At 39.9% G+C, this 10,598-nt stretch overlaps 1 protein-coding gene and 1 non-coding gene across 2 annotated transcripts; one reads left to right on the top strand and one right to left on the bottom strand.

Moving 5' to 3' along the window:
- The first annotated feature begins 4,795 nt into the window (after nucleotides 1-4,795).
- Nucleotides 4,796-4,902, top strand: LOC140820811 (small nucleolar RNA R71). Its single transcript, XR_012115589.1, has one exon. It is a non-coding gene; the product is annotated as a small nucleolar RNA R71 (small nucleolar RNA).
- A 3,612-nt stretch (nucleotides 4,903-8,514) lies between these two features.
- Nucleotides 8,515-9,507, bottom strand: LOC140820810 (uncharacterized). Its single transcript, XM_073181162.1, has one exon. It carries the CDS (start codon nucleotides 9,505-9,507, stop codon nucleotides 8,515-8,517), a length of 993 nt encoding a protein of 330 aa, XP_073037263.1.
- Between the last annotated feature and the right edge of the window lie 1,091 nt (nucleotides 9,508-10,598).

Genomic DNA, 10,598 nt, shown 5'->3' with positions numbered 1-10,598 from the left:
TGCCATGCAACTACCTAGATGCAAATGATGCGAATGCTAAAAAAAAAATCTAATTAAAATCAAAATACGGAGTAGAAGTAGTTCTCAATTTATAGTCTAGAGCTCGACTTTTCACCCATGTCCTCAGCAACTGTCTTGGAGCCGAGTGACTCCAATTTGTGGCTCAATCGTGCCACCAATATAGTGCTTTAATCTTTGGGCGTTCACAGTAAACGTCCCTTCCTTTCCATCATGCAACACCACTGCACCTGATGGGAACACCTCGGCTATCACGAATGGTCCTGACCATCTTGACTTCAGCTTGCCCGGAAAGAGTCGTAAGCGAGAGTTGTATAACAACACCGCTTCACCCACTTTGAATTCTCTTCTTACAATGTGTTTATCATGGGCTCTTTTGGTGCGTTCCTTGTAAGATAGGGCAAGATCGTACGCTGTACCTCGGAACTCATCCAACTGACTCAACTGCAACAGTCGTTTTTCACCTGCAAGAGCAAAATCAAAGTTCAGTGCCTTGGTCGCCCAATATGCTCTATGCTCTAATTCTACGGGTAGATGACATGCTTTACCAAAAAGTAACCTATATGGTGTAGTGCCTATAGGTGTTTTGAACGCAGTACGATAAGCCCACAAAGCATCATCTAACCGAATGGACCAGTCCTTTCGATTCACATTAACCGTTTTTTCTAAAATCCTCTTAATCTCTCGATTGGACACTTCAACTTGTCCACTAGTCTGAGGGTGGTATGGAGTGGAAACTTTGTGGGTGACACCGTATTTGCCCATCAGTTTATCAAAAATTTTGTTGCAAAAATGGGTGCCACCATCACTTATGATTGCACGTGGTGTACCGAATCGATTAAAAATGTGTTTTTTCAAAAATTTTAACACCACTTGTGCATCATTCGTGGCACAAGCCTCCGCCTCCACCCATTTAGATACATACTCCACTGCCACCAAAATAAATTTCTTTGTAAAAGACGCAGGAAACGGACCCATAAAATCAATCCCCCACACATCAAATATTTCACACTCAATAATGTTATTCAAAGGCATCTCATGACGGTTAGAAATATTACCTGTGCGTTGGCATCTATCACAATTGAGAACATACAAACGAGCATCCTTAAAAAGAGTTGGCCAATAGAAGCCACATTCGAGTACCTTAGATGCCGTCCGTATGGGTCCAAAGTGACCACCTACCTCCCGGTCATGGCAGTGGTTCAGAATTTGACTGGTCTCCTCCTCCGCTACACATCTCCTTATCATGGCATCTGCACAGATTTTAAACAAAAACGGTTCCTCCCAAAAATAATATTTCACGTCAGAAAAGAATTTCTTTCTTTGGTGAAACGATAAATTTGGGGGAGGTGTGCCAGTGACAAGAAAATTTGCGAAATTGGCATACCACGGGCACGCATTTACCTCAAACAATTGCTCATCAGGGAACCAGTCATCTATATCAGTGTTAACGCCATTAATTCTAATATCCTCAAGCCTAGACAGATGATCAGCAACCACATTTTCTACACCCTTTTTATCTCGAATCTCGAGATCAAATTCTTGCAATAGTAAAATCCACCTAATCAACCTAGGTTTCGCATCTTTCTTAGCAAGCAAGTATTTTAGGGCAGAATGATCTGTATACACAACCACTTTGGACAGAACAAGGTATGAATGAAATTTCTCGAAAGCAAATACTATAGCAAGTAATTCCTTTTCAGTAGTAGCGTAATTCAATTGAGCATCATTTAAGGTCTTACTTGCATAGTAGATGGTATGAAATACCTTGTTCTTCCTTTGACCCAACACCGCACCAACAGCTGTATCACTAGCATCGCACATCACCTCAAACGGTAACTCCCAATCAGGGGCAGTCAGCACAGGTGCTGTCACCAAGCTCTTCTTGAGTACTTCGAATGCCTGCAGACAAGTAGAATCAAAATTAAACTCAACATCTTTCATCAACAACGAGGATAAAGGCTTAGCAATTTTAGAAAAATCCTTAATAAAACGCCTATAAAAACCCGCATGGCCTAGGAAACTTCGAACTCCCTTTATCGATGAAGGTGGTGGTAGATTTTTGATCACTTCCACCTTGGCCTTGTCGACCTCGATTCCATTCTCCGATACTTTGTGTCCTAACACAATCCCCTCTTGCACCATGAAGTGACACTTCTCCCAATTTAACACCAAATTGCTCTCTTCACATCTAATGAGCACCAAATTCAAATTTTTTAAACATTCATCAAATGAAGAGCCAAAAATAGAGAAATCATCCATAAAAACTTCAAGAAAATTCTCAATCATGTCATGAAAAATAGCGGTCATGCATCTTTGAAATGTAGCAGGTGCATTGCATAGACCAAAGGGCATACGCCTAAACGCAAAAGTACCATAAGGGCAAGTGAAAGTAGTTTTCTCTTGGTCCTCGGGTGCAATTGTGATTTGGTTGTATCCCGAATATCCATCCAAAAAACAGTAAAATTCATGACCGGCTAATCGTTCAATCATTTGATCAATAAATGGCAAGGGGAAGTGATCTTTACGGGTTGCATCATTTAATTTCCTATAATCCATGCATACACGCCAACCCGTAACGATTCTAGTGGGAATCAACTCATTTTTTTCATTGGTAATAACAGTAATCCCACCCTTTTTAGGCACACATTGTACAGGACTTACCCACGCACTATCAGAGATAGGATAGATAATACCTGCGTCCAGAAGTTTAATCGTTTCAGCTTTTACTACCTCTTGCATCTTTGGATTGAGTCTCCTTTGTGGTTGTGCTAGAGGTGAGTACTTATCCTCCATTAGGATTTTGTGCATGCAGATCGAAGGACTTATCCCCTTGATGTCCGAAACTTTCCAAGCGAATGCTCCTCTATGCTCCTTAAGGACTCCCAAGAGCTTACTCTCCATATCATCTGTCAAAGAAGAGGAAATAATAACAGGCAGTTTATTATTTTCTCCTAAATATACGTACTTGAGATGTGGAGGTAGTGGTTTGAGCTCCAAAGTAGGTGGCTCCTCTAGGCTTGACTTTTGAGGCATTAAATCTTTTCTATCCCCCAATTCCTCTAGTCGAAGCCTCACTTGCTTTCTCCAAGGTGGAATGGCATTCAAATGAGCTACCATCTCCATCCTTTCCTCGTCCATCTCGTCCTCCTGTTTTTCAATAGTGAGAGTAGCCTCCAATAGCTCTTGCAACCCATCCTGCACAAAATCACAAACGAGAGAATCTAAGACATCAACGCGAAAACAACTATCATCGTGCATTGTGTGCTTGAGAGTATTAAAGACATCAAAAGTAATTTCTTCTTCTCCAACTCTCAGTCTCAATTTTCCATTGTCAACATCGATCAGTGCTTTCCCTGTAGCCAGAAATGGTCTCCCCAGGATTAAAGGCATCTCCAAATCTTCCTCCATATCTAGTACCACAAAATCTGCAGGAAAAATAAACTTATCCACTTTCACCAAGACATCTTCGATAATCCCACGTGGATACTTGACAGATCTGTCAGCCAGCTGCAATGACATTCTAGTCGGTTTGGGTTCACCCAATCCCAGTCTCCTAAACACAGAATAAGGCATCAAATTAATACTCGCACCAAGATCACATAAAGCTTTATGAAAATTGATATCACCAATAATGCAAGGTATAGAGAAACTCCCTGGATCTTTTTGCTTAGGAGGCATCCTGTTTTGAACTAAAGCGGAGCAATTTTCAGTCAAGTTCACAGTCATATGATCTTCTAGCTTCCGCTTGTTTGCTAAGATATCTTTCAAGAATTTTGCATAACTTGGCATATTCAGTAAAGCATCAGCAAAAGGAATGTTAATATGCAATTTTTTGAATATCTCAAGAAATTTACCAAATTGTGCATCTAACTTAGCTTTTTTCAGTGCTGCAGGAAAAGGTGGGGGGATAACAATTTTACTTGGTGCAATAGGTGTAAAAGTAGAGTTAGAAGACTTACCTCCTTGTTGTTCCACCTCATCCTCACCTTGCTTGTTCTTCTCCTCCTTAGACTCAAGTACCTTTCCACTGCGCAATTCCACAGCTTTCACATGCTCTCTCGGGTTAGTCTCCGTGTTGCTTGGCAAAGTTCCTTGCTCCCTATTAGCAATTAACTTAGCCAATTGTCCAATTTGATTCTCTAACCCTTTTATGGATGCATCCTGATTCTGAAATCTCGTCTCGGTTTCAGAAATAAATTTAGTCATCATTTGCTCTAAATTTGACTTCTCCTCCCTAGGCGGTTCTGGCTTGAATCCTTGGTGCATCCCATGTGGTGGACCTCTTTGTTGGCGGTTTTGGTTGTTTTGACCTCCCCACGAAAAGTTTGGGTGATTCCTCCATCCCGGATTATAGGAGTTTGAATAAGGGTCATTTCTAGGACGGTTCTGGAATCCCACGTGTTTTGCTCCCTCAGGTACATAGAATGGATTGCCATCTTGGCAATCTTGCACGTCATGCTCACCTCCACACTTATCACAGAAAATCTCTTGCAGACGCATAGCCGATCCACTCGCACTCATCCCATCAATCTTTCTGTTCAAAGCCTCTAACTGTGCCGACACCGCAGACAAATCAGTAACTTGATTAACTCCAGCACCTCGTTTCTGCCTATCAGAATGAGGGTGATAGCTACTAGCAGCCATCTCCTCCAATAATTCATATCCTTCCTCAGCCGTTTTTCTCAACAAGTTACCACAGGCAGCAGCATCTATCATGGTACGGTTAGGAGTAAGCAGACCGTAATAAAAAGTTTGAACCACTAACCCAAGAGGTAGCTCATGGTGTGGACATCTCCTCAACAAATCCTTGTATCGCTCCCACGCCTCGTAAAGTGACTCAAGCTCATATTGAGCAAAAGTAGTAATGTCAGTTATAAATTTCATAGTCTTCGACGGAGGAAAGTACTTGGTCAGGAATGCCTTTGCCATATCTTCCCACGTAGTGATAGACCCTACAGGTAAACAGTTTAACCAAGACTTAGCTTTGTCTCTTAGTGAAAATGGAAATAAACGCAAACGAACAGCATCGTCAGATACGCCATTAAATTTAAATGTATCACAAATTTCAAGAAAGTCAGCTATATGAGAATTAGGGTCATCAAGTGCACTTCCCCCAAATTGAACAGTGTTTTGGATCATCTGAATGATAGCTGGCTTGATCTCGAATTGATTCGCACGGATGATTGGCCTTACGATGCTTGGACGTGCTCCATCAAGAGATGGCTGTGCATAATCCATCATCGGTACACGGCGTGGCATCTCAATCCGCCCCTCATGTTGGCGCTCCTCCTCCTGCTCTTGTTCGTGTCTCTCCATTTGTTCCTTGAGTCTTTGCTGTTGTCTTCGGCGTCTAGCAGTGCGTTCGATCTCAGGGTCAAACGGCTCAAGCTTAGACTCGGATGATCTTCGCATGCACCTCAAGAGAATTCTGCAATAGAATGAGAGTATCAAATAACAATAAAATTAAGAATACTAAAGAATTTAAATGAGAAATAAGAGAATTATGAATCATCAGTCCCCGGCAACGGCGCCAAAAACTTGATCGAGCAAAACTTGCACAGTGAATGGTCCCAAAATTTGTTTTATATATGAAAGCTCGATTTAGTTATCGCAAGTGCACGATAGTCAAGTTATAATAAACGTACGTGAATACGAGTATCGATCCACAGGGACTGCGTTACAATATTCTTTATTCTCAATTAAAATTTCTTTAGCAACGATAAAGTGGGTTGGTAATTAAACTAATGCAAATCAGATAACTAAAAGAATTAAAGCGCAAAGAGAATGTATGCAATAATGCAATGATTAAGTTGGATTAAATCAAATGAAAGATGAATTTGTTGGGAATTATCAGTTCACCTACCACTCGTGTTTTAATTAATTACCCTCGACTCTTACTCGTGCATTCGACGGAATTCCCTAGACTAATCAATATACTCTGTCGAGCTATATTAACACTAATCATAAACATGCAGTAATCAAGTGTCCTCAATTATTTAACAGTTTAAGATCGCCTTACGTTCTATGGAATCCTCTAGCTTTTGTCCGGGTGAACTATCACTATCGACACGTACCCAATTCCGTATGTCTACTAAAATTGTAAGTCCGTGGCTTATACTATGCGATCCTATTGTTAATTAGTCTGTCGACATCGTTAACAACATGCAATAATCAAAGGAAGATAGCTAGGCTTCGCTTGAAACAAGAAATAACAATAGCATAAACAAATCACTCGTAAAAACGTCAAGAAATAATGTTAAACAACGAGTACGGGTAGGATCCCCTCAAATCCCAACAAATATAAAGTTTAGCCAACCAAATTCATACTAAAAATCAACAATCTATGCAAGAGAATAAAATACTGAATAATAAAATACTAAATATGACGATGGACGATGGCTGCGACGCTTGGAATTCTCGAGTTCTTCGAAAGTCTTCCTTGCTCCTAGCCTTCTCTCCCCGCAAAGTGATGAAAAATATGATGAATCATCTCAAAGAGGCGCCCAATCTCGTGTATTAGGTTAGTGGTCTTGGATAGAGTCCATGAAAATAGAAACAAATCTCACAGAATCTTGCTGGATCGCGTGACTCGCTAGGGCGGTAGGTTTTGACCGCTGGGGCGAGTAACTCTCGGGTGAAAATCTGTAGCCTTCTCTCTAGTCTCGCTGGGGCGGCCACTTTTGACCGCCCGAGCGAGAGATCTTCTGTTAAACTCTCCTGTCCAGGCTAGCAGTCTCGCTGGGGCGGCCACTTTTAACCGCCCTAGCGAGAGGTTTTCTGTTAACTTCTCGGCAAGACTAGAATGCTCGCTGGGGCGGCCACTTTTGACCGCCCTAGCGAGGCTTCTTCGTTGTTGTGCCCATTTTCTGCCATATTTGGTTCCATTCCTACAAAATACCACAAAACACACGAGATCAGTCGTATGCTAAATAATGCAAGCAAAATGCAAGAATAAACTAAAACAAACTAATATGATGTATGAATGCGACTCGAAACACACACTAAAAACACGTAAAAACGAGTCCTATCAGCTGATATGTAAGATAAGAAGGAATAAATTTGCATGACAAATAATTGACAAAATCCGCATACCATGGTAAATTAGAGATGGCATAAAGTTTCTCGTCAGAGAATTCATCTCTAATTACATACTTACCTTCCACAGGCTTCTCCAATCTCGATAGATGATCAGCAACTTGATTTTCAGTTCCCTTGCGATCCACGATCTCTATGTCAAATTCTTGCAGTAGAAGGATCCATCTTATCAATCTTGGCTTGGCATCCTTCTTGTTTAAGAGGTACTTCAAAGCTGAATGATCCGTGTGGACTATCACTTTACTCCCTACAAGGTATGGCTGAAACTTGTCCAAAGAAAAAACAATAGCCAGCAACTCTTTTTCTATGGTGGAGTAGTTCAATTGAGCTCCTGAAAGTGTCATGCTTGCATAGTAGATTACATGCAAGAATTTGTCCCTCTTTTGCCCCAAAACAGCCCCTAAAGCAATGTCACTTGCGTCACACATGAGTTCAAACGGTAGATGCCAAGCTGGTGCAACAATGATCGGGGTTGTGGTCAACTTTTGCTTTAATGCCTGAAAAGCTTGTAAACAATCCTCAGAAAAAACAAAAGGAACATCTTTCATTAGCAAATTAGTTAAAGGCTTAGTAATACTCGAGAAATACTTGATAAATCGCCGATAAAGACCTGCATGCCCAATAAAGCTACGAATTCCTTTGACATTAGTAGGAGGAGGAAGCTTTTCTATGATCTCTACCTTAGCTCTATCCACTTCAATACCTTTTTCAAAAATTTTGTGACCAAGGACAATTCTTTCCCTTACCATGAAATGACATTTCTCCCAGTTAAGTACAAGATTCGTTTCTTCACATCTCTTTAGCACTTTTGACAAATTAATCAAACAAGAGTCGAAGGAAGAACCAAATACAGAAAAGTCATCCATGAAGACCTCAATATATTTTTCAACCATATCATGAAAAATCGACATCATACAACGTTGAAAAGTAGCAGGAGCATTACAAAAACCAAATGACATTCTTTTATAAGAAAATGTACCATAGGGACAAGTAAAAGTGGTCTTATCTTGATCTTCGGGGTCTATGAGGATTTGCATATATCCAGAATAACCATCTAAAAAAAATAGAAAGCATGACCTGCCAAACGCTCTAACATTTGATCAACAAAAGGTAAAGGAAAGTGATCCTTTCTTGTTGCATCATTCAATTTGCGATAATCAATACAAACACGCCACCCAGTCACAGTTCTAGTGGGGATTAATTCGTTATTTTCATTTTCAACAACAATGATTCCCCCTTTCTTAGGAACAACATGCATAGGACTTACCCACTTGCTATAGGATATAGGAAAGATCATACCTGCATCAAGGAGTTTGATTACCTCTTTTTTGACGACCTCTTGCATAGCTGGATTCAATCTCCTTTGAGGTTGAGTAGTTGGAGAGTGCTCCTTCTCCATTAAAATTTGTGCATGCACATGGATGGGTTTATTCCCTTGATGTCAGCTATGCTCCATCCAATGGCACATATATGATCCTTCAGCACTCTCAAGAGCTTATCTTCCTCATCACCTGTCAAGAAAGAAGAAACAATTACTGGCAGTTTATCTTCTTCCTTCAAAAATAAATATTTTAAATGAGGGGGAAGTGGTTTGAGTTCGAGGAATGGGGGTTCTTCTATGGAAGGTTTAAGTGATTTTGGAATATGTCCAAGCTCCCCAATCTTCGAATTCACCGATCTTGGCAAAGGCTTTGATCCCTCCAAGTAGTTCATACATTCCTCCACCTCTTCTCTGTCTGATTCCGTGGACTTTGGGTTCACCAAAAGCATCTCCAGTGGGTCTTCAATCAAAGTATCATGCACACTACACTCAACAATATCATCAATAGCATCAATTCTATAGCAATCAGAAGATTCAACAGGATATTTCATACTACGAAACACATTAAAAGTTACCTTCTCATCATTCAACCTCAAAACTAACTCACCTTTTTGCACATCTATGAGAGCTCTTCCAGTAGCTAAGAAAGGACGACCTAAAATTAGGGGGATCTCACGATCCTCCTCCATGTCTAGCACAACAAAATCAACTGGAAATATAAATTTATCAACTTTAACCAAAACATCCTCTATAACCCCTCTAGGATATTTAATAGACCTATCATCAAGTTGAAGGGAAATAGTGGTTGGTTTAACTTCTCCAATCCCCAATTTCTCAAAGCAGGAATAAGGCATAAGATTTATGCTAGCACCAAGATCACACAATGCCTTGTTAAAATTTGAATTACCTATAGTGCAAGGAATGGAGAAACTACCTGGATCCTTAAGCTTTGGAGGTAATTTATTTTGCAAAATAGCTGAACACTCCTCAGAAAGCGTAACAGTTTCAAAATCAACAAGTTTCCTCTTTTTAGTCAAAATATCTTTCAAGAATTTAGCATAAGAAGGCATTTGAGCCAAAGCTTCCGCAAAAGGAATATTTATGTGCAATTTCTTAAAAACTTCAAGAAATTTTGAAAATTGATAATCCAATTGTAGTTGCCTTGCTCTTTGAGGAAAATGAAGGGTATTAATGTCAATATTATCATTAGAGTCAAATTCCTTACCTTTCTTACCTGTCTTCCGTGGAGGGGTGGTGTGAGTGTTCTGTTCATTTGCATCTTCTGTCTTTGATTTCACTTGTTGAGGATCGAAGTTGAGTTTAGAGGGGGGGGGGGATGAATAAACTCTACTCGTTTTTCGTTCTGATGAGGTACTACAATCCTGTTAAGGATAGTAGTTAATCTTGTGCGAAAACTTTCACCTGATTACAATGAAACGTGCGGAAACAATCTGATGAAGTAGTTGAAAAACAATAAAACAGTCGGCAGCAGTTGTTTATGGAAGTTCGAAGATAAACTCTTCTACGTCTCCCCTTCTTCTGTTTCCAGAAGGTATAAATAAAAGACTTTGGATATTACAGTACAACTCTTGTACACACCCACTTCAGAAGGACTTACACCTTAGCCTACTGAAACTCTTAGTTACTTTAACTCACAAATATACGAAACAAAAAGTTCTGAAAAGACTCTTTTCAGATTACAGACTCTTCTGATAAAATATAAGCAATGTTTGAGATTGAAGAGTGTGAGAATCAGTAGCACAAGATGATCTTTAAAAGATCTGATACAAGCTGTGAGGCGTGTGCTACTTTTTCTTTGTGTTGAACTTTCTAAGTACTCAAGGAATTCTGATGTTCGTTTGATAAGAGAGTAGCTTTGTTCCTTGAAAAATGATAATAAGCGAAGTGTCGTGTCGAACAAGGATTTGATCCAAGAATATATAATCGACTGAGTTCAACGTTCACAATCAGAAAAGTCTTCAGATAACTGATACAATCATCTTTATTACCGAAACAAGTTCCTGCAGAAAAGCTATAAAACAATCAGTCTTGTTTTATACTTAATTGGGTAATAAGCATTAAATGACTCCGTATAGTATTTAATGCTGCAATTAATACTAGTACTAGGAACTCTTTAACGGTAACAATTAAGATAGCAACG

The sequence above is a fragment of the Primulina eburnea genome, unplaced genomic scaffold (assembly GCF_022965805.1).
Source record: "Primulina eburnea isolate SZY01 unplaced genomic scaffold, ASM2296580v1 ctg153_ERROPOS1674940+, whole genome shotgun sequence".
NCBI lineage: Eukaryota > Viridiplantae > Streptophyta > Magnoliopsida > Lamiales > Gesneriaceae > Primulina > Primulina eburnea.
This window is presented reverse-complemented; position numbering and strand designations above follow the sequence as displayed.